Here is a 27270-nt window from a genome sequence, read left to right on the forward strand (position 1 = left end):
CAGTGACTTGTCACATCGCCACATGAAACTATTATCTCATGCTATATTTTATCTCATTTTCACGATTGGAACTTTGCAGCCTATATTTTATCTTATTTTCACTTAATGAATTTCACAGTCATCCCATTTTCATTGTTATTACACAATCGTTCATGATATTTTTTTACCAATATAATAGCATTTTCTACTTTTTTTCACAGTCGTATTAATGTGACTTACATGAATTCTTAAATGCATTACTGCATCACTGTATAAAGTCACATGCTCTGATATAATGGGAGGAAAAACGTCACAACGTATACAAGCATGGCAAAGTCAGAAAGTCACATGTATCACTGCATCACTGCATAAAGTGACATGCATCACTGCATCACTACACAAAGTCACATGCATCACCGTGTCACTGCACAAATTAATAAAAAATAACAAATTAATAAATACATAAAAGTAAAAAATATTGTAGAAAAAGTGGTTTGCACAATGGGTAGAAAAATATATTGTACCTATGATGTAGTCACGGACGTGGTTGTCAGATAAAACTGCTCGGATTGTAGGCCAGAGAATCACAATGCAATCCCTTCATATTCGAGCAGTGAGTTGTCAAATAAAACTAAATGCAGTGAGTTGTCACATCGCCACATGAAACTATTTTGTCATGCTTACTTTTGTAATACAATAAGTAGTCACTTGGAATTGACGTTTTCAGTACATATAGGTGTTTTAAAAAAATTATAAATTAAATCAAAAATAAAAACAACGGCTTTAAAGTAATATTGTTCATAAACAACTATGAAACAGAGTGCAAGTAAATACACAACCGTCCAACTCAGTTAGACCTATAAAACTATCGTTATTTTTTGCACCAAACTAATAAAATGGTCACCTCATATGTAAACACGATTGGAACTTTACAGCCTATATTTTATCTTATTTACAGTTAATGAACTTCACAGTCATCCCATTTTCATTGTTGTTATACAACCATCCATCATGTTTTTTTTCACCAACATAATAGCATTTTCTGCTTCTTTTCACAGTCGTTTTAATGTGACTTAGATGACTTCTGAAATGTGACGAAAAAACAAAGCATGTAAGTTGCGCTGCAGAAAGTCACATGCATCACGTAATCTGAGAAAGCATCGCAAAGTCAGAAAGTCACATGCATTACTGCATCACTACATAAAGTGGCATGCATCACTGCATCACTGCACAAAGTCACATGCATCACCGTGTCACTGCACAAAGTCAGATGCATCACTGCACAAAGCCACATACCTACCTACTGTGCCCATTGGAATTATGCAATTCATACAAATTTTGAGGGGGTGTCAGAACAAAATAACAATAAATTAACAACCATTACAATACACCTAAAAAGTAAAAAAAAATTGTTAAAATCACAACCTATGTGAATGTTTTCATAGAAAGGGATTTCAGGTCTAGGTGGAATGGGGGCATTCTGAATATCAACGGGAGCGTCGGCATCATCTTCTTCATCATCATCATCATCTGATCCACCCAATAAATTTTCTTCATCACACATTTCATTCTCATCATTGTCTAGGGCGACATCAGGACCGTACATGTCACTGTCAGCAAACTGCACAGAATTAACCGTTTCAGCCATATTACCAGCAACTTCAACTGGAGTGGTATGATGACTGTAGGTGGGCATGACTGTAGGTGGGCACATCTTCGGTGTTATTGTGAAATTCAGTCTCGTATCCACCACGTGAACTTGATTCTCCACCATGGCCATGAAATGTCTGTTGTGTGTAGCCAGCTGCATAACATTCATTCGATTCATACATACGAGACTGAAACGCTGTCGTGTCAATCCCTTGTGTCAGCAATGTAGTGAACGGATGAGAATCCATCTGTGTTATATTCGGAAGATTTTGTACAACCTGTTTCTCAATGTACACTTCCAAACAATTTGGTGGTTGGAAACTTCCACCGATACTTAATACGGTGTTCAACGCCTCATCGTCATTGATCGGTAATATTTTGTATTTGCTGGTTGCTTGCCACTGGCGATAAGGATATCTGCATTTGAAGATCAATCGGACTGTTTCCCCGTAACTTGCCACCTTGGACATAAACATCTCCTCCAAATTGCTAAGTGTGGTGCCAAGTTGCACCCCATATATCCCTTTCGGCTCAGCATCATATGATGCACCTTCATCGGGATCCCGAATTATGTTTCCCCCCCAGTAGAAGATAATTGGAACAGTTGCCATATACTTGTTTCAATGAAACAGTAAACATTAAAATATGAGCAATATACATATATCGAAACAATGTCCATATAACCACAAGCATTATTATCAGCATAATAAAACAACCTTACCATTGCGGCAAGGGTCTCCCTATTACAATATGATCAATTTTTAAAAGGCATTCACTGAAAATAAATAAATAAATAAATAAATAAATAATAATAACTCTACAGAACCGTTAATTTACGCAACGATTTAATCGTATTTTGTATTCATCGGGATCTCGAATTAGTGCTTTGTATTCATAAAAGATGTGAGTCTAGGTATAGGGCTTGTAAAATGTTTACCTTAAAAAAGGTTCATGTTTCTTTAATGGTAAATGAAAAACATTTAAAAACTTAAGAGATGAATATGATAGTGTAGATGAAACCAAAGAATATAGGTTTATCGTTGACTAAGGGAGTTTGAGGTGGAATTTGCACTGAAGAAGATGAAATCAGGTAATTTATTAGGATAAGATTGTTTCCCTATTGAGGGTTTGGAAATGTTTAGATAAGGAGGAGTTTGTCATGATTGAAAAAATTCTTTAATAAGATTCTAATGAGTACAAAAATGTTTGATGAGTGGAGAAAAAGTTTTTAGTACTTTATTTATAAAAATAATGGAGAGTTGAGTTCATACCCTTATTTGCCTTCGTCATGGATGAGTTCATACTTGGGAGAATATCTCATGGTGTGGGTTATTCATTGATGATATTGTTCTACTTAATGAAACTAAGGAAGGAATCAACAAAAATGTAATAATGACTTATAATTATATAAATCAAAATAAAAATTATAAAAACATAATGTTCAGATTTTCCTTTTCAATGGTGGCGGACAGTCACAAAGCGGAAGTGGCGATAAACCACTTCGTTTAATACCCATTTCAAAAACTTTTTCTAATTTTCTTAAGTTTTGTGAGGAAATTTTAATTTCTACTATAATGCTATTATATGTATTACAAATTCAGCTCATTAAATTTTTTAAAATTTCTATGACAAGATTATAAAATTAAATGTTAGTATTTTATGATGAAATTTCTTCAAATTATTCTAATATCAAAGTTAATATTTTTTATAAAAATTACTAATTTTATTGAATGTATATTAAAGATAATACATGATATAGCGGTTTGATTTTATTTTTTTAATTATTTTTTGATTTTTTTGAAAAAATATAAATAAATTTGACAAAAATAAATTTTTGGTTTGATTTGCAAATGGTTGTGAAAGAATGTGGCACCTCCCAAAATTACACTTTTTTGGTTGGTTAGCTTGGAGGGGCAGAGTGCAAAATGATCTTACATACAGTTTACAAGTGAGTATGTGCTTATATGCAGACACCTGCAATAAGCTATGTCCTAAAGTATGGATTTCGATAGTTAACAACTAAGTGGAAACCTTTAGCTAAACCCAAATGAAAATAAATTCTAAAAATTTGTAATCATATTCTGGGTGTCTGACCCCAAATATAGTGAAATAAACCAAACGAAACTATACCAAAATATTATTATTTGAATAAAATAGAGTCAAAATTAAATATTTTGAGAGAACATGATATTTTCATTTATTATTTTGAAGTCAATAAAAATATTTATTTTTTAAGAAACTAGAGTCAAAATTAAATGTTTTGAGAGAACATAATCTTTTCATTTATTATTTTGAAGTCAATAAAAAAATGTTTTATTTAATAAAATAGAGTCAAAATTAAATATTTGAGAGAACATAATATGAATTTGAATGAGGAAAAATTCCAATTCATGAGTAACATAATATGAATTATCGGTTTATGAGTAACATAACTAATAGTTTGTTTGATATTTTTTTAATGAGGAAAAATTATTAGGTACTCTTGGAAAGTCATGCGTTTATGTTTTTCAGTAATCATCCATTGCCTTTAAGTAAAAATTGATTTATTGACCTCTTAATTTATAAATAATATGACTAAAAACTTGTTTGATATTATTTTTTTAATGATTTCTTTGACTTTTTTATAAGTTAAAAAAGTTAATATGAAATTGGGTTGCTTTTTATTTTTTATTTTTAACGGGTGATAAACATAATTTTTTTTATCAATTTTAATTTTTTAAAAATCAATTTTCACAAAATAATGTTTTGTTGGGTGAATACAAAATAAGGTAATATTCCTTACAGTGTACCATAATATCTATACAAGTGATTGGACTTACAGATTTTCGTAAGTCAGTATTATTTGGGTGAGTGGCAAATCGAAAATGAAATTTACCTACTTAGTTCTAGATTATGCCAACCAATTGATGTACAAACTGAATAAAAAATTCAATATACAACCATAAAGTGAACAATTCATGCTATGTATATTAGTAATTATGTGTAACAAATAAAGAATACTCTAACTGTATATATGATTAAAGCAAATTGACTCTAACACATCAACTTCATATATAACATATACAAAATGAAAAACATTATACAAATTCATAAATTTTATAAATTATTCTTAATAATTGATATATCATGTACCAATAAAATTTTTAAAATTAAAGCATGAATTATGTCAATGATGTAATAGGTGTTATACTAGTAGTTAATTTTTTTTTATAATACAAATTTATTAATATATATAACATTATCAATTTAAAATAGGGATAATTGGTGAACAGTCCACACTTGGTGAACAGTCCGCACTCATGGGGCCATATGTTATTTGGTTCATGAAAAATTCCAAATTCCAATTCAAACAAACTCTTAGTTATGTTACTCATAAATATCTGAATTCATGAATTTCATAAAATGATTTTCAATTTTCAAGTCTCAATTATATGAATTTCATAATATGACATTAACAATTATCAATTATATGAATTTCAATTTTTTTAATTTTATTCTTAGTTACAAAAAATTACTTTTAAAACCCTAATTTCAAAACCTAATTTCCTTTTAATTCCTCTTAACAAGCAACAAATAAAATTTCCATTTCAACAAATATAGGTTGATAAATTTTTTAGTTTATGTGGGGTTAAAATTTCCTCTTAACCTAATTTCCTCTTAACCCCATATTTTTTAAAATTTCCCCATATTTCCTCTTAACCTAATTTCCTCTTAACCCCATATTTTTTAAAATTTTGAAATGCTAAAATTTCCATTTCAACAAATCAAAACCTAATTTCCTCTTAACCCCATATTTTTTAGTTTATGTTTTTAAATTTTTTAAAACATTTTGTTCAAACCGTTTATAATTTATGTTTTTTTAAAAATAAACAAAAATCAGTTTATAAAATTTTTGTAAACATAAATAAAAAACGTAAACGTTATCAAATGCTATCTTAATTTTCTACAAACCAAAAAAAATGACTAAAAACTATGTTCCCAAAAGAGGCCAAAGAGTGGAGTTGAACATTGTGAAAAAACACAAGATCACAAGAGTAGGCAAATAGTGGAGTTGAACATTGTGAAAAAAACAAGATCACAAGAGTAGGCAAAGAGTTGAACATTGTGAAAAAAAACAAAAATGAAAAAGTTCTCTTCTTTTCATCCTTTAAAAAATAGAAGAAACAAACAGATACTGTAGATCAAGAATTTGCATAGATTTGAACATTCACAAAAAAGAAATCAAAAAGTAATATTATTTTCATCCTTTTAAAAAAATAAAAAAATAGACGAAACAGAGATTGTGGATCAAAGCATGCATGAAAAAGTTAAAGATTTTTAACCCCACCACCCACCACACCATGTGCTTGGGCAAGCATAATGACAATCTCCACATTATACTACCTCAAATAGAACCCACATGGCTCCTTCATTAGTTTAATCTAATATTTGCATATTATAGTTTAAACTACACTTCATTTTTGGTTTTACTTTGATCTAACTTGTTTTTGTGAACAATTCATATTGATGTACAAACTGAATAAAAAATTCAATATACAACCATAAAGTGAACAATTCATGCTATGTATATTAGTAATTATGTGTAACAAATAAAGAATACTCTAACTGTATATATGATTAAAGCAAATTGACTTTAACACATCAACTTCGTATATAACATATACAAAATGAAAAACATTATACAAATTCATAAATTTTATAAATTATTCTTAATAATTGATATATCATGTCCAAATAAAATTTTTAAAATTAAAGCATGAATTATGTCAATGATGTAATAGGTGTTATACTAGTAGTTAATTTTTTTTTATAATACAAATTTATTAATTTATATAACATTATCAATTTAAAATAGGGATAATTGGTGAACAGTCCACACTTGGTGAACAGTCCACACTCATGGGGCCATATGTTATTTGGTTCATGAAAAATTCCAAATTCCAATTCAAACAAACTCTTAGTTATGTTACTCATAAATATTTGAATTCATGAATTTCATAAAATGATTTTCGATTTTCAATTTTCAATTCTCAATTATATGAATTTCATAATATGACATTAACAATTATCAATTATATGAATTTCAATTTTTTTAATTTTATTCTTAGTTAAAAAAAATTACTTTTAAAACCCTAATTTCAAAACCTAATTTCCTTTTAATTCCTCTTAACAAGCAACAAATAAAATTTCCATTTCAACAAATATAGGTTGATAAATTTTTTAGTTTATGTGGGGTTAAAATTTCCTCTTAACCTAATTTCCTCTTAACCCCATATTTTTTAAAATTTCATTCCTCTTAACCTAATTTTTTTAAAATTCTAACAACAAATAAAAAATATGGGGTTAAAATTTCCATTTTAACAAATATACACAATTCAAAATTCCAAAAAAAATATAGACATTTTGATTCACAAGCATAATTTCAAAATTCCAATTTTTGCTTTCAAATATCAAAATATAGACATTTCATAATTCCAATTCAACAAATATAGGTGAAGAAGATGATTTTGTGTATAGATCAAATATAGACATTTAGCTCAAAATGTCTATATTCCAATTCAACAAGTATGGCATCTAGCTCAAATATAGGTGAACAAATATTGGTGAAGAAGATGTCTATATTTTCTGCAGAAGATGATTTCGAAATATAGATATTTCAAATTATTCACAAACATAATTTCTGATTTCTGATTCAGAAGCAAAATTCCAAACCCTAACATTTTCACAACACTGATAAAAAACCCTAACACATTACAACCAACACATTTAATAATTGACATTTAAAACCCTAACATTCACATTTTCACAAACACACATTCACAAACACACATTCACAAACACAATAAATAAATACATAAAATTCAGAAAAAAAGATAGAGCCATACCACGGAGACAGAGACAGAGAGTGAGAGCAGCGGGAGAGCGAGAGCGACAGTGAGAGTTGAGCAGAGGGAGATCGAGAGAGCGAGAGAGCGAGAGAGATCGAGAGTAGAGGGAGATCGAGAGCTGAGGGTGAGGAGTGTAAAAAACATGGCTTGGGTGTGTTTTATTGTGTTTGAAAGCGTTATTAGAAATGGTGAGTTTGTAAGTGCACAGTGAAGGCGCTATTCGGAATAGCGTTTTCTTCACAAACCAAAATTTGCAACAGTGAAGGCGCTATTCGGAATAGCGTTTTGTTCACAAACCAAATGAAGCGCTATTGTAACAGTGAAGGCGCTATTCGGAATAGCGTTTTCTTCACAAACCAAATGAAGCACTATTTGCAACAGCATTTTCTTAATAAAACTCGCAAATTGGAATAGCGATTACACTGTTCATCAAATTTCGACCTCCTCACAGTAAAAGCGCGAATGGAAATGGCGCTTCAACTTATTTTGGGAATTTCCTCGTAAGTTGGCCTAGTTTGGGAAATAAAATGCAAAATAGGCTTATTTTGGAAAAAGCCCGAGAGAGAGAGAGAGAGAATCGAGAGACGAGAAGGGAGTGAAGTTGAGAGAGACCGAGAGGAGTAGCTGTTGTGCTGTCGCAAATCTGATTCGAAGCAACAACAATTATCGAAGATGGAGAAAAAAAGAATCAAACCTTGAAATCAATGATCTCTGCAAATATGATTCGAGAAGCAACAAATCGAAGCTGGAGGAAATGAATCAAAGCTTGAAATCAACAACGTCTTTACAGATCAGAAGCCAATGAATCATTGAATCAAAACCCTAGGTTTGCCTTCTATGTCGTATCTCTCTCATATGCCTCTCAATTTTTTTTTTCTTTTTAATTTCCATCACAGAAGGGGCGTACGTACGCCTCAACCATTAAAGCTCAATTTCGCCTAGTTCTAGTTGGTTCGGCGCATAAAATTGTACGCCCTGAGGCGTTATTGCCCTGATTCGCTCCTCAATTTCGCCTTTGAAAACATTGATAAATATCGATTCACAGTGTTTATTGGTGTTTGTTTTTGTGTTGTTATTGCAATCGTGGCCTTGAATAATGGTGTAAGAAAAACCAATGGAACCGAACTGGCCATTCAATATCAATATCAATTGAAATTTTGGTTTAGGGTTTAGGGTTTTCCGTACCGATACAAACCGAATAGACCGAAATATTATATTTAAATTCTTTTGAGTATTAGAAGATTACATTTTGCGATAAAAACTAGGGAGATAAACATTTATATAGGAACTTTGTTACTTTTTCTATTTATTCTCAATGTGAAATTGTACAAGTTTTTATGTACATCCCTTCTCTATACCAAACCAAAAAAATGGACAAAACCGAAAGGTTTGGTTTGGTGCTAAATTTTTCCTCAACACTGACTGAACCGAACCGAACGGAACGGTTTACATCACTAGCCATGAACTATTTTATTTTATTTTTTTAAATAGAACATAATTATGATAATATTGTGATTTAGACTTGAAATACAATCTAGATTGTCAGGATCTGGTTGCGTTGTGAATTTGATGTGAGTGGCTTGATTTTTAATGTTGTGTTGTAGTTCAAACAAGATGGCGGCTCCACCTAATGTTGAGCTGGAGGCTGCAAAGTTTCTGCATAAACTTATTCAGGAATCTACAGACGAGCCTACAAAATTGGCTAGAAAACTTTATGTGGTGTGTATAGTTTCCTTTTTGCAGCTGCCTACTTCAATTTATTTCTGCCTTGTAGTTTTTATGTGACAATATATTTGTTTACTATTTTCATGGATATTGTCTATTTGAATTTCAGATATTGCAGCACATGAGATCAAGTGGGAAGGAAAATTCAATGCCATATCAAGTGATATCAAGGTGAAGCCTGCCCAGCTCCATCAATATTTTTTAATTATCTTATGTCCTGCAAAGTCTATCGGGCCTTGTAGACAATACTCCATTAGATTATTGACACAAACAAAAAGAATTTATGGACTGGAGTTTCTGCAGCTCACTTCTCATGAATAGTTGTCACATCCAACAAATTGTGTTTAATGAGATGATGAAATAAAACAATACTTTTAAGTGTGGTTGAGTTTATAATGACATTGGAGTCCAAGTTTCTGAAGTCTTCCGTAGTCTTATACACTGAAAATTATTTATTTTTTAGCACCATGTTACCGATAAAATTTACTTGCTGTTTTTTGAACTATCCAATAAAATTTACTTGCTGATTTCTGAACTATTCAACCATTAGCAGCACCATGCTGTCAGTCAGCTGCTGACTTCATAATCTAGTGTACTATGTATATTTTGAAAGATAAGAGTGGCAGGATCCACTGCAAAAAAGTACCATTTGGGAACTGCATGATGACCCATAGTCTAGACTTTCATACTTGAGTTGAGCCAGAACGTGCACTGTTAATTTATTTTGATTTTTTGATAATTTTCATCCACGCATGATAACTAACACTTTGTTTTAGGATTCTCTCACCATCTTGGGTGATATAAATGATTCAGATGGATTTCTTGATATGTTCTTCATCACTCATCGGATCATACCTACTGATTTCGAGTTTTAGGTTATTAGAGACTAGGAGATGACTATTTAACCTAAAAGCTCAGTTTGGAGTGCTTTGAATGGCCTGTTAATGTGATCACTCATTTCACTGTTATTCCTCACTCTCTTCCTTATGCTCTTAATTTAATTTTTTTCATTTAAGGGCAATGGAGACTGTCATCAATCAGCATAGTATTGACATGGAGGCTCTGAATTCATCACGCTTTCCTTTGTCTGGTGTAACCCACATGGGAGATTCTTTATCAACACAGTTTGCAGGTAAACATAAGCCTACCAAATTGCTGAATGCTGTTTGGTTTGGCATGGAATACATTTGATTGCATGGGATGTAGTATTAAGTTAGGACTCAGGAGATATTGTCAATGCAGGGTCTTCTCAAACAGCTGCAATTGCAAAGGATTCTAAAGCAGGCATGTCTGAAAGTGAGGTCGCCAATTCACATCCTTCAAGCAGGCCACCTGTTGGCCCAAGTGGGGCAGGACATGATATTTATCAAGGATCCGTATCCCGTCTCGGTACTAAGTCTCTCGATGATGAAAGTCCATCCAGTTTGGAAACTAGGTCTGCCAACTCTCAGTCACAGGAAAGGCATGATACATCAAATCGGGATAAAGCAAATCAGAATGATGGTAAGAAGGCCAGCAGTCAGAGAAAGAGGGCTGATTCATCATCTACTGCTGAGCCACATATTGACAACCCCCAGCATGTTGATACCGGCAACCTTCATGCAAGGAAGGGGAAGTCGGTGAACAAGGTTAAACCACCCGGGAGTTTATCTGTTAAAGGCAGCGAGCGTAGCCATTTCAATTTGGTCCAGGGCAGTGGTCAGATGGAACATATCCCCACTTTACCTAGTAGCATGAGCTCAACAAACATCACCAATTCGATTTCACAAGCTGCAAATTCAAAATTCCCTGAAGAAATAGAAGTGTCTTCTAGTGCTTTAGGTCTACAGCATGGAGGCTCGAGACTGTCAACACTTGACATTCTTAGTTCCAGGGGTTTATGGAATCACAATATGACAGAATTTCCACTTGAAAAATCTCAAGTGTCAAGGTTTCCTTCTAATGCTGGCTCTGGTAATTCGACAGCAGAAATATTGATGCACCAGTCAAATGCTCCTGTTGGATCAAGTAAGTAATTTCTAAAGAATTAGTAAAATAATCATCATTTAGTTTGTTGAAAACTATGCATGTGAATTTTGTGTGGAAAATATGGAAATGTCTCATTTTCGATCAGAGCTGAAGTTGCTAAAAATTCTAAATCTATAACCACATGATAACTTGAATACTTTCTCTTGAGATTTTTGAATTCCTGGTTGCCGGGGTGTAATAATGGGAAATTCTGTGTCTGCCATTTGTGAATGCGTGCATGTTGTGTGTTTTCTTGTGTGCTTGTGTTTTGCTGAGAAATGAACACTACTTTCTGTAAGTTGCTGACCTTTGAAGTGCTGTAAAGAAATACTGAGTTGTAAATTGTAATATCTCACAAAGTGCTGCCCAAATTTCAGGTGCATCTGGCAAGGTTCATGGAGCAGCCCCTGGTTCTTCTGGTTCATATCCACCAGTGGAGCAAGGAATCATGAGTCCAATGCATTTCAGCAGTGCTTCATATGATAATCTTGGCTTGGTTGTAAATGCGAATAAGGAAAGAATCAAGGAGCCATTTTCTGCCTCGCCTTCAGTTGAGCATGATGGAGGAACTTCAAATGTGTTAGCAAATACGAATAAGATGGTTCGGGTATTTCATTTTTATTCATTAATATGGTTCTCATTCTTCTAGCAAAGTGAGGTCATGATCATGTTACTGAATTATAGTCTGCTTTAGCTTCCCTTGTGTTCTTATTAATCTCAAACAAGATTAAATTTGAAGATGATGATAGCTTTAGTGCTTGTTGCTATGCTGTAATATCTCATCGTTATTATGTAGCAGAGGCACACCTGTGCGTGCAGTTGTCTGTCTCATGGTGTATTATGGGGGTTCACCATGGTCAATCTCCATTTCACCTGCGTATTAAAACTCTGCCAAATTTTTCTCCATGTTTTCTTTTCTATAGTATCTTACTCTTGCTTGCCTTATTTACTAGATCTTACTCTTTTCCCTTCATGCCTATATATTGTCCTCTTCACTTTCTCTATCATTGTGTCCCACATATCATACACTAAGGCCTCGTTTGGCAAGAGGCTATTTTAGCCAATTAGCCAAAAAGCTACTAAATTAGCCAAAAAGCCAACAACCCATACCAAAAAGTCAAAGATTCTTTTTTCTCTCTACTTTTTGCACATCTTTTCGTAATTAGCCAAAAAGTCATCCCAAACATACAAGTTTTTTTTACCTACCTTTTTAGCTAAATAGCCAAAAAGTTACTAAATTAGCCTGTTCCCAAACGAGGCCTAAGTGAAGACAAGGCTTGTTTGTATCACAAGCCCTTAGCATGTCATATATAGGACCTGTGAAGGAAAGAATATAATCAATGTAGTTCCACCACACATCAGCCAAAATCTTTTCTTTTACAAATTTTGCCTTCCCAACATCATCCTCTCTATACAATTCCACTTGTCCCTAATCACAATTGCTTAAAGACCATGTTTTATAAGCTTCAACCTCTTGAGCATAACAATTGTGGAGGCAAATCATGTTTCGGCAACCGAAAGCAAGTTCAAAGGCACAAATTCATTGTATACAGCGAATCGCGTTAAGTGATTAGAGATAAAATTCTTAATTATCATAGCATCTCCGGCAATATCACTAATCCAACTACACTCCTCATATGTGACTTCATTCCTCTCAATATTCTTTGCAACACAAATATTTTTTAAAGCTAGATTTAATGTGTGCACCACACAAGGAGTCCATAGAATATGAGGGAATTGAGCATCAATGAGTTGTCCGGCTGCCTTACAATTAGGAGCATTATTACAATTAGGAGCATTATCAGTGACGACTTGAACCATATTACTTGCCTCAACCTCATTAATTACTTCTTTCATCAAATTTGCAATGAAATATTTGCCTTTAGTTTCTCCTGAACATTCAATTGCCTTAATGAACATAGGCCCACTTTCATGCACTGCCATAAAATTGATCAAAGGCCTCCTTTGAGAATCACTCCAACCATCACTAACAATGCTCACCCCTTTTTCTTTTCATGTGCCCCTAATTGGTTGCAATAATCTATCAATATTTGTCCTCTCCTTTTGAAGTAATGTGGTTCTTAACAAATTATAACCAGGAGGCAAATATCCAGAAATATAATGATTTGCAGCAAACGAGTAAGAGATATAATGATTTGCTGCTCTCTATCCTTCCTGTCGAGTGCTTTCCCACTCCCAGTCCCACTCCCACTCTCACATGTTTTCCTCCTTTGATTCATAAGCATAACTATTACCCACTGATACACTAGGAGGAAATGGTACATTTTTGGGATGGGCATTTTTAATTCTCAGCTCAGCAGCACCATTCTCATTTTGCATTTATGAAAGTTTTTGGCTTGTAACTTTCTTACAAGCACCAATTCCCTTTCCTGGGAGTTTTAGCAAGTGTGCCCTTACTCTTGCATATTATTATTACAAAAATTACATTATAATTGGTAATTTCCTCCTCCTTCCCTAGGTTTTGCTAATTTAGTTATATACTTCCACAATGGTTTGTTCTCATCAAAATCATCATAAGCTTTGTCATTAGAACTATCACCCGTAGAAGCCATTGCCATATTTCAGAATAAAAAATTGATTTCTATAATAAAATTAATAAACATATCATTAAAATAAACAATTTCAGCAATAGCAACAACTTGATTTATCCTTCAAAGAAAACTAATCAACCAAAAAAAAAAAAAAAAAGAAGAGAGAGAGAGAGAGAGAGTGAAGAAAAAGAAAATTGAACAAGAAGAAGAGAGAAGAAGATCAAATGAACCAGAAGAAGAAGATCGAACAAAATGAAGAGAATCGAAGAACATGCCTTGGATATGGCAACGAGCAGCAGTGAGCCTTTCTCTGGTCTCTTCTCTTCAATCTGTTTGATTCTAGGGTTCCTAATTGGTTTAATTGTTTTAATTTTTGTTTTTTACATTTTGAGACCCCCACTTCACGTTTCAAAAATTATGTTTTGTACCCCCGCAATGTCCGAAATGTGTCCTGACCCTGTCCGGCTGCAAAAAATTCAAAAAAAAAAGGAGGACACTCTCAGGAGAGTGTCGAACATGTGTCCACAACGTGTCCGACTCTGACACTGATACGCAAGCCCTGGAGAGGTGTCCATGCTTCATAGGAAAAAAAGGGTTCTGAGAGTTCTTGTTGTTACAGTGTCTAGGAGAAGATATAAGTTTGCGTCCTTGTTTTTTCCCCAATTTTATGGGCTTCTCTCCAAATTTTGTTTTAGTAAGAAACACAATATCTTTTTAGATTAGAAGGGGAACAAAACGAATGAATGATGGAGTGGGAAACAAGTGATGGAACAGTGGTACAAGAAGCATGTCACCAACTTTATTGTACTGCTCATGAGAAAACCACTCCAAAGGTGATCTCCCAAACAAGCTCAAGGAGGAGTAAAGATGATCTCTGAAAGACAACAAACTAGTTGTTTCGTTGATATTTACCTGAGTCATTTGCTTCTTGATTTGGTGATCTATGACTCAACTGTTTTCATTTATAAAATGGAAGACAAATCCAAGCTTTTTTTTCCTTGAGAAGTATCAATTTCCAGATTAATTGTTTGATGAAGTTGGCCTCCCCATTTGGTACCCACTTATAGGCCAACTTACTTAGCTTATTTGATTAAAAAAAAAAGTAATGGTGTTTGGTTGCAATTTTAGATTATAGCATATTTGTCTTTTTCAACTTATTCAACCAAAAAAAGTTAGATTTTCTAAAGTTACAATTTGTAGCTTTTTTCAACTTATTTGAAACCCTTAAATTATGTGACAGAAAAACCCTTCTCTTTTATTACTGATTTACAAATATCTTACTCGCACTTTCTTTAGGTGGCAACAATTTGCCAATCAATTTGTGGAGGGCTATCTAGATAATTGATATGTGGAATTGCACTTTCAATGCATGCAACTGGATATCTAATTATTTATGTTAATTCTCGAAATATTTGAGTTTTTACAATTAAACTGTATCAAACAAGACTTTTGAGGGTAATTTATCCACACACAAAAAAAAAAAAAAAGACTTTTGAGCTATGAAGCACGGATACTTCAAATAGGAAGACATATCCGTATCGGATACCGATACTCCTTGGATACTTACGGATACATATTAGATACTTATTAAAAGTATCGGATACTTCTTAATTAATTTTTCATTAATTTTGAAGTATCTTATACTTAGCTTTAAAGTATCGGATGCTCTAAGTCACATATTATCGGATACTTCTTAATTAATTTTGAAGTATCCAATGCTCCAAGTCACATATTAATCCTTTTACGAAATTAGAATTGTATCATTTCTTGCATAACATCATAATATAATATAATTGCGAGGATAAATAGAATATTCTTACAATACTTTGCTTACTTTTTTTTTTATAAAAATAACATAGTAAGCTAAAGTAATAGAATTCATCAAATTGACATATCTTCATTGTATCATGCATGTCCCCTATAACTACATAGAAGTAAGGATTAATAAGATAATATAACAATAGTAAAATTAAATATCAATAAATAAATAAGTAAATAAACTTGCGTAGAATATTTTTGACTAGTGCAAAAGGAAAAAACATAGGGTCAAGTTGTGGATTGTTTTGATAGTATAATATCAACATATTAGACTTGATATTGAAATGAAATATTTGCAAGACCTATTGAAAATTTAAAAACTAAACTAACTACTGCCTTAAATTAATATCTAATTCTTAAAGATTAGTATTTTGCATCATAAAGTTACTGTGGTTTTTCAACATTCTTGAGCTTATGTGTAACTCACTGCTGATAATTTATTTATTTTTTATTTTTTAGAAACGTATCCTAGCCGTACCCGTATCTTACTTTTTTAGGTTTTGTTGTATCGCTGTATCCGTATCGTATCGTATCCGTACCTCGTATCCGTATTTGTGCTTTCTAGCTTTTGAGGGTATTATGGATATTTGCACTACACAAAAGCTATATGTAGCTTATTTAACCAAACAGTTCAATTATTTTCACAAATTGTCAGAAGCTGCACCAAACAGATTTACTACTAATTTAAGTTTTTTAAGCTAGTAATGTAAAAAGTTATAATCATAAAAGGTAGCTTATAAGTGATTCTAAATGGGGCTGTTGTCTATTATGCATTGACTAATTGTTGTGATGTAGTCATTATTTGTTCTAGCCTGTCAAGTTCAAACAGTAGTTTGTTATTCCCTATTGCAATCATTTTTACTGGAAGTAATTTGTTGTTGGGAGGGTGCTGCTGGTTATATGGAGGACTCTTTTGGCATAATGTTTTGAAGTACAATATTCATAGGATTTTAGAAAAGAGAAGAAAGAGGTAGATTTAGTGTGGGTTTATCATTGCATTACAGTGCAATTTTAGGAACACTGGAAGAAACATTCTTAAACATGAAGAGATGCTGATTTTGTGCAGTACTTGAGGCATGAACTCTACACAGTCCTGTATCTCATTCTTTTTAGAAGAGGAAAGAAAAGAAAAAGAAAAAAGAAAACATAATAGCAGTTGTTAGCAAAAGATGAATGGTGAATTTTTTTGTTTTTTTGTTTCTTTGATCAACAACAAAGAACTTTATTGAAAGTCAAAAAAGGAAGCAAGGATGAGGCATCCTCTTAAGGACAATGAAAATACAAAGAGCAGAACCCTAATAAGATAATTTCAAGCAAAATCCTACATATTACACACCGCCAACCAATCTCTAGCTAACAAAAAAAGTGGGACTCCCTTAAATAAAGAATTCCCTGAAACCCAAAAAGAACCTATGTGGCAAACATTATCCCACAAACGGTCCACCTCACGAAACTTATCTTCAAACATCCTCACATTTCTTTCTATCCATAGAATCCAAAAAGTTGCGAAGAAGGCACAAGACAAGACCATAGCATTTTGACTCTTTTCGATCCTCCGAATGCGCGAAAGTCAACTAGGAGTATATGTGCATTCCCTTTTGGGGCTATCCACAAAACATTCCAAAAAAAAATAAAAATTTGTGCCATAAATTCAAAGCGATTGGGCATTGTAGAAATAAATGATCCACGGATTTCTTATTCTTACAACACAGAATATGGCACTGAGGATTTAGAAAATGATTAGGTCTCCATTTCGGCAATGAATCATTTGTCAAAATACCTTTATGAACCAAGGTACACATGAACACCTTTACCTTTAGAAGAACACAAGCCTTCCAAATTCTTTTGCAAAAATGAAACTGAGAAACCTGAGGATTATTGATGATTTTATCAAAAAAAGACTTATAAGAGAATATCTTGGATGAATGAAGAGCCCAAACCCTCTTGTCCTCCAATAGAGGAGCCAGAGAAAAATGATCAATTCTAGACAACAAGGAATTCAATTGTGAAGCCTTTCTATCATTAAGATTCCTAGAAAAATCAAAATTCCAGGAAATTGGAGCCCAAAGTGAACAAGTCATGGAAGCAATACAAGAATTATGAGATCAAGCCACTCTATAGAGATGTGGAAAATCAGCAGCAAAAGAAGATTGATCCATCCAAACATCCTTCCAAAATCCAACAAGTTCCCCATTGCCTACCCTTACAGAAAGATGACGAGACCAAGATATGAAGATTTGAGAAATTGATTTCCAAGGAGCACGACAGTTGCCCCTCAGAACCACCTGTGAATCCCTACCATTGTCTTGAGTCCCATACTTGCTTCTAATAATCGAATGCCATAGTGAATCAATCTCAAGTGAAAATCTTCATAACCACTTGCCAATAAGGGCCATGTTCCTAGCCAAAATGTTACCGATAGCCAAACCCTCATTCTCCTTAGGTAATGAAACTAAATCCCAATTCACTAGGTGATTCTTCCTCCCCTCATCCATGCCTTCCAAAAAAAAAATCCCTCGTCAACTGTTTTTAGTGACCTTGCCACCTTAACCAGAATCTTGAACAAAGACAAGAAGTAAATAGGAATACCACTCAAATCATTCTTAACCAAAGTATATTTTCCCCCACGTGTCAATAAAGCCTTACTCCACCCTTCCAACCTCTTGCCAATCTTTTCCACCACTGGATTCCAAAAAGCTTCACTTCTAGGATTATCCCCAGTGGAAGACCCAAATACTTGAACGCAAGTGACTCTATACCACATCTTAAAAGTGCCGCCCTATTCTGAAGTTGATTGCTACATATTAATGCCCATCACACTACTTTTCTCCAAATTAATCTTAAGCTCTGAGATTACCTCAAAAAGTCTCAAAATCGAATAAAGATTAACTATTTGACTTTCATCTCTTGGAGAGAAAAATATGGTATCACCCGCATATTGTAAATGTGTCACACTAACTCTATCCCTTTCCACCTCCAAACCCGTAAAAAGACCTGTTTGTCTAGCTGTCTCAACCATCCTTTCCAGTATGTTAGCCACCAAAATAAAAAGAATGAGATCGTGGATCCCATTGTCGTAACCCTTGCGAAGCCCTGAAGCGTTCCCCTGGTTTACCATTAACTAGAACTGACATATTGCAAGTTGACAAACATCCCCTAATCCAAGATCTCCACCGCCTACCATAACCCTTCTTGTCCATTACAAAATCCAAAAGCTACCAATCCACATGGTCATATGCCTTCACAAAATTTACCTTAAAAATAAGGTCGTCCTTCCCTGAACTTCTATATTCCTCCACTATTTCATTTGCCACTTAGGCTACATCTAAGATTTGTCTAAAAGCCCCTTGTGCCTTAGATACAGTCTCCCCCAAAGAAATCCTTCTTTTTGATAAAACCTTACCCAAAATCTTATAAGCTCAAATTAACAAACCTCAACTCATGAAATTCCGAAAACGTTCTCAACAAATTCCCTTTAACCACCTCCCAACAATTCTGAAAGACAGCTATGGAAAAACCATCCAGACCTGGAGCTTTGCCTCTCTCACAGCTGAAGACTGCCTCTCAAATTTCCGTTTCGTCAAAAGGCCTTTCAAGCCACCTAAGAAGCACGGACACTTCTAAAAAGGTGGCGTATCCGTGTCGTGTCCGTGTCGGACACCGACACTCATCAGACACTCCCCCGACACGTGTCCGACACTCATCCAAACGTGTCTTGATTTTTTATAAAGAATTTAAAACTTGGACACTCTTCGGACACTTGAAGGACATGCGTGTCCATCGACTAGACACACGAAACTAATTATAAGTTTGAACAAAATAACTTAGAATAAGATGATAAAGGAAAAATAACGTTAATTTATAGAAATTAGTATTTTAATGTATTTATTTATTGTCTTAGAATGACATGTTCATATATATGACTTATAATAAATATATAAAATTATATATTTTGTCCGTGTCCCCCACGTGTCGTGTCCTACATTTTTCAAAAATTGCCGTGTCTGCGTGTCCGTGTCGTATCCGTGTCGTGTCACGTGTCCGTGTCCATGCTTCTTTGCAAGCCACGATGCAATTGCCTGATCAATGGGTCCCCATTCAAGTCCTACAATTCCCGGTCTATTCACCTCCTCCTTCGAATAAAGCTTAGAATAAAAATCATAAATTCCACTGACAATCTGATTCTCCCTTTCCTTCACTACCCTTGGGCTCACTTCTAATCTCTTGATGAATTTTTTCTTCCTTTTCCCATTTGCAACTTTGTGAAAAAAGTTTGAATTAACATCCTCTTCCTTCAACCATTTGACCTTTGCTTTTTGAGCTCAAGAAATTTGCTCCCTAAAAACCAACTCTTCCAATTTCAATCTCAACTTAGATCTTTCCCTCCTAAATGACTCAACTAAACCTCCTTGTGACTCCAAGGCATCTAAATCTTCTATTCTACGCTTCACCTCCTTTGAAAACTCTAAAATCCCAAAAACCTCCCTATTCCAGCCCTTCACATTCTCCTTAACCATCTTCAACTTTCGCATAAATTTAAAACCTTCCAATCCATGACAACTAGCATTGGCCCACCACTCCTCAAAATTTTGTTTAAAAGATGGATGTTCCAGCCACATGTTCTTGAACCTAAAAGGCATTGGTTCCCATTTTAATGGGCAATTTTCTATCACAATAGGACAATGATCTACCAACTAAAGGCATACAAACCCATGTCCTATGTCTAGCTCCCCAAAGACTTTTCATGAATCTCTTATCACACACTTCTATTTTAGACTCCTGAAAAACAACTATGTCCGGTTGATGACTCCGTAGTAAATCCTTACATTCCAACTATAATTTTCATTGGGAAACAATTTCACCCCTAACCTCCTCTCGCCTCCTCTCATAATTAATTGAACTTGCTAAATTCCTTAGTTCTCTTGCCCCGTTTTTACTACTCTCTCCTTCCTTTCTAATGCCTTTCTCCCTCGTGACCCTATTAATCTTCCTAAATGGCCCAAAAGTTTCCTTAATTTTTACTAGTGACAATCCCATAACCTGAAGTAACTGCATAAAACGAGGCACTTCATTCCCCTCGATTGGGCAATACTTGCTCAACTCCTTCAGCCATCTTTCCATTTCCTCCTCGCCTTCTCTAAAAACCTGGCCCCCCTTGTCAAAATGATTACCTGAGACCCCTCCCTGATTGTCATTCACCTGACCTTGAGAAATTTAGCGTGAAAGGACTCAGACACAATGGTAGACTCATTCACAATAGCCCTTTGGATTTCAGAAGTAACCCCTTGTTCAATAATATCAATTGATGAGACCTCAAGAACAAGACAAATTGATCGGAAAGATGAAACATTGAAACCCCACCCCTAGCCCCTTCCCCATAAATAGAAGAGTCTGGAATAAGTTCTTTCTTGAGAATTGCTGGCATCTACAGTTAATTGAAAGATATGTTTGTGAGTGATTTTATTGTTCTACAGGCCTTTTTTTTAATTGTTGATGTTTTATTATGCTCTTGTTTTAATTTGAATGGGGTTTTATGTTTTAATTCATTAAGCATTGATCATATATTTAGTTTGTGTGTTTGTAGTCTTTTAGATGTCTGATATTTGAAGCCTTCCTTGTTTGCTTTTGCCATATGATGTTTTGTGAACAGAGTGGCATTCCAGGCAATATTATGGAAATGAACATGCTTAGAAGTGCTGCTTCTAGTGATACAGGAAAATCTCCTACTTCCCTGGCTCCTGGTGTTTCTAACATGCCTTTCAAGGAACAACATCTAAAACAGCTCAGAGCTCAGTGCCTTATATTTTTGGCATTCAGGTATATGGCACTTTCTAAGCTTCAGTTTCAGCGTTTTAATTTATTTTGGTCCCGTTTGGTGTAGCTGTTAAAACAGATTATAGATTATAGTTTATAGTTTAACAGATTATAGATTATGACTTTACTCAGAAACTGTTAATCTGTTTGGTGTAACTGTTAGATTATAGATTTAAGTTGCTGAATAGTGTTTGTTAAATAAGCTGTGAAGTAACTTTTTCAATTAACTTTTATTTTTTGTTATTTACTACTTATCTACATTTCTCATAAAAAATAATAATAATATTTTATAGTCCATTTGGGTCTTTTTCTATTTTTAAAAAAATAAAAAATGTCCACAACAAAAGTTGATAATCAGAAGTAAGGGGTGAACAACTTCTCAGAATCAGCTTTTTTGACTTAAAATAAGTTATTAGAATCAGAAGCTGTTTGAAATAAGTTTAACCAAACAGTCCAAAATAACATTTCAAAAGGGAGAAGCTATAAGTTTGCTGAGTAAAGCCCAAACAAACACTCTTTGAATATAGATTACTTACCATATAAAACATTGTAAAAATTATGGATTCTAGATATATTGTTTTCTACATGCAGGAATGGCTTGATGCCAAAAAAATTACATCTAGAAATTGCACTTGGAAACTTTCTTCAAAAAGAAGGTAACTACTACTTGATATTCTATTTTAAGTTTCCCACCATTGCATTTACTTGAAGAATAACACGTGGCACTGCAGATGCACCTCAAAAAGGGCTGATTGACCATAAAGGAAAGGAGCTATCTATTAATGATCCAAATAATATTCCTGAAGATACAATGCCGTTTGGAAGACTGAATAATGTGAGGGAAACTGAAAGAGTAGCTCGTCCGTCATCTACTGGACTTCTTCCTAAGGCCAACTTTTCAAGAGAGGCTGCTTGTATTATTTGTATATTTATCCTTTCATATGTATTTATCTTTTATTTAATTTAAGGTTATGGGTGATAATTATTAAGGTTGGCTAAATGCTAAAAAGGCTAATGGTGGTTTGGCTAAGGCCTATCAATTTTCAGTAATTGACGAGTTTCCTTGATGGAAGGAAACTAATAAGGTTTATCTGATAAGGTATCTATCTAACAGTTTTAAATAAATAGGCATATGGTTTTCTATTAATGAGGCACTCTAGTTTGCATAGGTTAGAAGATACTTATTCCTAAAGTGTGAGTAAGTACTATAATATTCAAGAGATTCATAAGATATATACACATCACGTAACTTGATCAACAATAGCTGGAGGAGATTTAAGCGTAATTTTATTTCATTGTATATCTACACATATATGATTATATTATGTGTATGATTTTTTCTTAACATAACCCACCATCAACGCAACTATTGCCACAACACAACTCCACCTCTGCCGCCATTTTTACTTTAACCCAAATTGCTACCACTACTGCCATTGTGATCTGTCATTTTATTCTCCCATCGCCACTAAATCAAACCCAAATCAACCCCATGAAATCAAGTCCAATGGTGATGGTGTAACGCAACATCAGTTGCATCAGCAGCGGTAGGGTTGCACAATAGTGATGGTGGAGTTGCGCAGTGCCTGTAGCTTCGGTGGTGTAACACCTCTTTGTGATCTCTCTATTTGATTTGCTGTGCCATTGTGATGGATTATTTTTTATTTTTTATTTTTTTTTGAATTGGGTTGTTCCATTCATTCTCTCTATATATACACTGGTGGATTTTAGTTAGGGTTTGACTTTATTTGGTAGGGATACTGGTAGTCTCATTTTTATTATTTATTATTTATTTTGTCTTTGTGGGCTTTGGTTTGGAGTGTTGCTATTAGCAACCGATCAATTATTTTGGACCCTTCATTTTTTCGGACCCCCGTTTATAAATTCTAAAACTCTTAAAATTTATTTTCTCCTTCCAAATGATACCAAAATTGTTCTTGTGAAAACATTTCACTCATTCAATTTAATGCACACTCCCACACCCTAAAGAGCCTCTCTTCCAAAAAACCTAATAAAATTTATGAAAGTAATTACTATTTTATCTCCACATACTTGTTTATGATGTGAGAAAATAATGTTCGGTTATCTGTTCTCGAACAAATAAACAATGTTTAGACTTGTGTTCCCGAATTTCAGTAATATGTTCATTTTTATTATTTTTGCTATTTTTTTTTAAGAAATTTACCCTTATAAGGCCAACTCCTCTGAGCTAAGAACACCAAGTCGTGATTTGTGAGAAAGGAATCCAAGTCATTGCATGCATGTTATGAATATGAAGTTTCAAGTATAATTTTGAAGAATTGGCGAGTTTTGGGCATTGATTTTGCTAAATGATCTTCAATTCATGATGTTATATGAGTTTCTAAGAGTTTTCCTAAGTTTTGGCCCAAAGGGATGGGTTTTGATGCTTTGAACTTGTGTTTTGAACATAGAACAAAATTCTTGATATTCTAGAATTCTGCTTGATTACTTGAGTGATGGTTTCTTCGCTCGAGCGCATATGTCGTGCTCTCAATACTTTTGCAGAGTTTGAAGGTTGGCTCGAGCAAAAAATGAGACCATCTAGTACTTTTGCAGACCAAGGATTCCGTTCGAGCGACCAAAGCTTGGCCCAAGCAAACTGTCCTGTTTTTCAAAATTTTGCTAAGTGTTTCAAAGTGCATAATTGCATCTTCATCCCATCTTAGACATTCTTAAGCCATGGTTTAGGCCATAATAACAAGGATATGAATTAGAAACACACTAAAGAAGGAAATGTAATAAGTTAAGTATCTATAGAGCATGTATTTCAATGTGTATCTGTTATGTGTCTGTGTAGGTCATGCACAACCGTCCGTCTGATCTGTCTCTGGAGCTATCTGTGAGTAATAACTCTATAAAGATATATTTGTACTTAAGTATTTTCTAATTATTCGGTATACTCTGTTTCTGAAAAGTTATTTTCAGATTAGAAGGAATGATTGTCCAACTTTCTGAAATGTAATCATGGCATCCTTAGCATCTGATATCTGTTATATGTTACCTGGTACCAGGGATCTCTGTGGGTTTCAATCATGGAACTATCTTCGAAACCTACATAGTTATCTGTTACAATTCTGCACAATCATTTATCTGATATGAATATGGGTCTTAATGACCATCTGTTCTGTATATGGGTCTTTCTGACCAATCTATTCTGCTAGCTAATAGATGTAACCACATATGACTGAATGTAAATCTAAAAATGTATCTAACTCTGAATCTGATATAATCCGAATTCTAATTTCTGAATCTGTTATAGACATCATTCATAAAACCTTTACTCTGTTGTTATTTACTAAGCTACAGCTCATTATTTATATTATGTACATAGGTGATTAGGCGCGTGACCAGGCCTAGAGATGGTAGCCTGGAGATCTGTTTTTGTCATGCCAACCATTGTGCCTTACGTGGAGGTTCCGGAAAGTCTTTTGTGTACAAATGTTATAACAAGTGGACAAGTCTTTATTTATCTGTAATAAGGCAATGTCCTTTTTGTTTTATTTGTATATGAATGACGTAAGAATGATGTGTTGATATATGTATATAAGGTTTAAAAATTCTCTGTCCCATTTAAGTCTGCACAACTTTATGGACAATTATATTTTGATATTTGCTTCTGCTAGCTCTTTATATTATGAATCTGTCTTAGAGGCCTTTGGTAATCTTAGGATTATTAGCCGATTATGACGGTAAACCTATAGGGTTGGGTTTCAGTCATGACAGAATGGTATCAAAGCACGAGTTATACAACACACATGAGTCCATATGAGCTATATGATGTCCTACAAAAGAATTAGGGACATAGCATTGTCATATGTAGGTGTGTGTGAGTTATGGGAATATATCTAAAATCCGAAATGAAAATGAACACTCTGAAACTGTAAAAGAATCATTTGCCTATGTTTATTAGTGCTCTGTTTACTTATAGCAAATGGAAAGAATAAAGAGTGATGATGTAACTGAATCCTTTGATGCTTGAATGGACCGAATGGAATGAATGCTAGAGGCTCTAATTGAGTCCATGAAAAAACAACAAAGGCAACAATCACTACCTCTTCCACCTTCTTCGGTGCAAATTGAGCTGGTGAATAATGATATCATTACTCTAACTCAAAAATTCAACAAAATGAAGACACTGACTTTTCTAAGCGGCATTAAGCCATTGAAAGCTGAGACTTGGATGCTTAAGACTAAAAAATTATTCGAAGTGTTCCCTTGTTCTGAAACGCAAAAAGTGATGTTGGCCACCAATACTCTGAAAAAAGAAGCAAGGCGTGGGTGGATGCTGATACAGGATAACAATGGTGCTATGAGATGGAATGAATTCAAGGAAATATTTTATGAGAAATACTTCCCTCAGTGTTTTCGGGATCATGAAGTTTCAGAATTTGAACAGTTGAAATAAGGCCTTATGTCAGTGGCCGAGCATGAGGCCCAGTTCATAGAATTTGCCCAGTTTGCTCCACATATGGTTGACACGGATTACAAAAAGGCCAAGAAATTTGAAGGAGGCCTTAACTTAGATGAACTTGATCGGGTTGGAGTTCTAAAGTTGACCAAGTGTGTGGATATACTGGACAGAGCCTTAATGTCTAAAGCCAACCTAGCAGCTATGAAGCAAACCAAAGCTCCAACAACTGAATGGAGAGGTAAAAGTTTGGGATTTAATTTCAAGAAGAGCTGGTCATTCTCAATGAACAAGAAGCAAAATATAGGATCGACTAGCAGTTCAAGTCAAGGGAGTGGCTCCACGCTTACTTGTCCAAAATGTGGAAGGCAACATAAAGGTATGTGTTACCAGACAAAGGGTGTGGTCAAGCTAGTCATATAGTAAATGATTGTCCAATGTCCTAAAGTTCCAACCATCCTGCAGCAAGTTTAGCCGAATCTTCTTCTGCACCAAGAGCTAATGTAAGAACCGATGTTGGAAAAGAAACCTTGAGGCAAGGTCGAGTTTTTGCACTTATGTCGGGAGATGTCCAGAATACTAAATTTGTGGTGTCAGGTATACTCCCTATTTGTGCCCAAAATGCATATGTGTTGATAGATTCCGGATTCACTCACTTGTTTGTGTCACATACTTTTTATCGAAAATTGACTAGACTCTAGAACAAATGAACTATTTGTTATCAGTATCTACACCATCTGGGGGTTCTATGATGTGTGCGTATGTGTGTCCTGCATGTGATATTGTGATTGGAGATATGCTATTATATGTTGATTAGATGCCTGTGGATATTGGTCATTTTGATTATATATTGGGTATGAATTGGTTGACAAAATATCACGCCACTACTAGTTATGTGGCTATATTTGTAGTGTTTTGGCCATTGAGGTTACCTGAGTTTGTATTTGCTGGAAATGGTATAGTTCCTCCCCCGTACTTGATTTCTTCCATGAAAGCAAACAAACTACTTAAAAAGGGATGCAAGGGATTTTTGTGTTGTGCTTTGACTGTAATTCCAGATAGTGCTAATGTAGAAAATTTCCCTATAGTTAGTGAGTTTCCTGATGTCTTTCCGAATGAACTACTCGAAGACTTGATTGATTGGGAAATTGAATTCACTATTGAAGTAGTACCTGGAACACAACCAATCTCCAAAACACCATACAGAATGCTAACCACTGAACTGAAAGAATTAAAAATTCAACTGCAAGAACTATTAGACAAGAAGTTTATCTAACTGGGTACTTCGCCTTGGGGTGCTCCAATGTTGTTTGTCAAAAAGAAAGGCGGGACTTTGAGGTTATGTATAGATTATCGCGAATTGAATAAAGTGACTGTGAAAAACAAATACCCACTGTCCCGAATAGAT

The 27270-nt window shown here is 34.2% G+C and overlaps 1 protein-coding gene across 8 annotated transcripts; it reads left to right on the plus strand.

Moving 5' to 3' along the window:
* Positions 1-7941: 7941 nt before the first annotated feature.
* Positions 7942-25011, plus strand: LOC145807960 (chromatin structure-remodeling complex protein SYD-like). Of its 8 annotated transcripts, none has more exons than XM_082907082.1 (9): positions 7942-8343; positions 9122-9236; positions 9352-9413; positions 10259-10374; positions 10485-11249; positions 11627-11850; positions 21270-21436; positions 22025-22089; positions 22165-22433. In XM_082907082.1, the coding sequence occupies exons 2-9, from the start codon at positions 9132-9134 to the stop codon at positions 22398-22400; spliced, it is 1740 nt and encodes a 579-aa protein (XP_082763208.1). In that variant the 5' UTR covers positions 7942-8343; positions 9122-9131; the 3' UTR covers positions 22401-22433. The 8 variants fall into 8 exon arrangements, with proteins under 8 accessions (XP_082763208.1, XP_082763207.1, XP_082763210.1 ...); XM_082907081.1 differs by having other exon boundaries at positions 8060-8343; positions 11627-11856; positions 22165-22531; XM_082907084.1 differs by having other exon boundaries at positions 8068-8343; positions 22003-22089; positions 22165-22531.
* The last annotated feature ends 2259 nt before the right edge of the window (positions 25012-27270 follow it).

The sequence above is a fragment of the Camellia sinensis genome, chromosome 14, assembly GCF_055761805.1.
Source record: "Camellia sinensis isolate YWXY chromosome 14, ASM5576180v1, whole genome shotgun sequence".
NCBI lineage: Eukaryota > Viridiplantae > Streptophyta > Magnoliopsida > Ericales > Theaceae > Camellia > Camellia sinensis.

Coding starts and splice junctions, on each gene's coding strand:
- LOC145807960 (XM_082907081.1), top strand. CDS start 9,132: ATGGCGGCTCCACCTAATGTTGAGCTGGAGGCTGCAAAGTTTCTGCAT. Junction 9,237..9,351: donor TGGCTAGAAAACTTTATGTG/GTGTGTATAGTT, acceptor TTTGAATTTCAG/ATATTGCAGCACATGAGATC. Junction 11,857..21,269: donor ATACGAATAAGATGGTTCGG/GTATTTCATTTT, acceptor TTTTGTGAACAG/AGTGGCATTCCAGGCAATAT.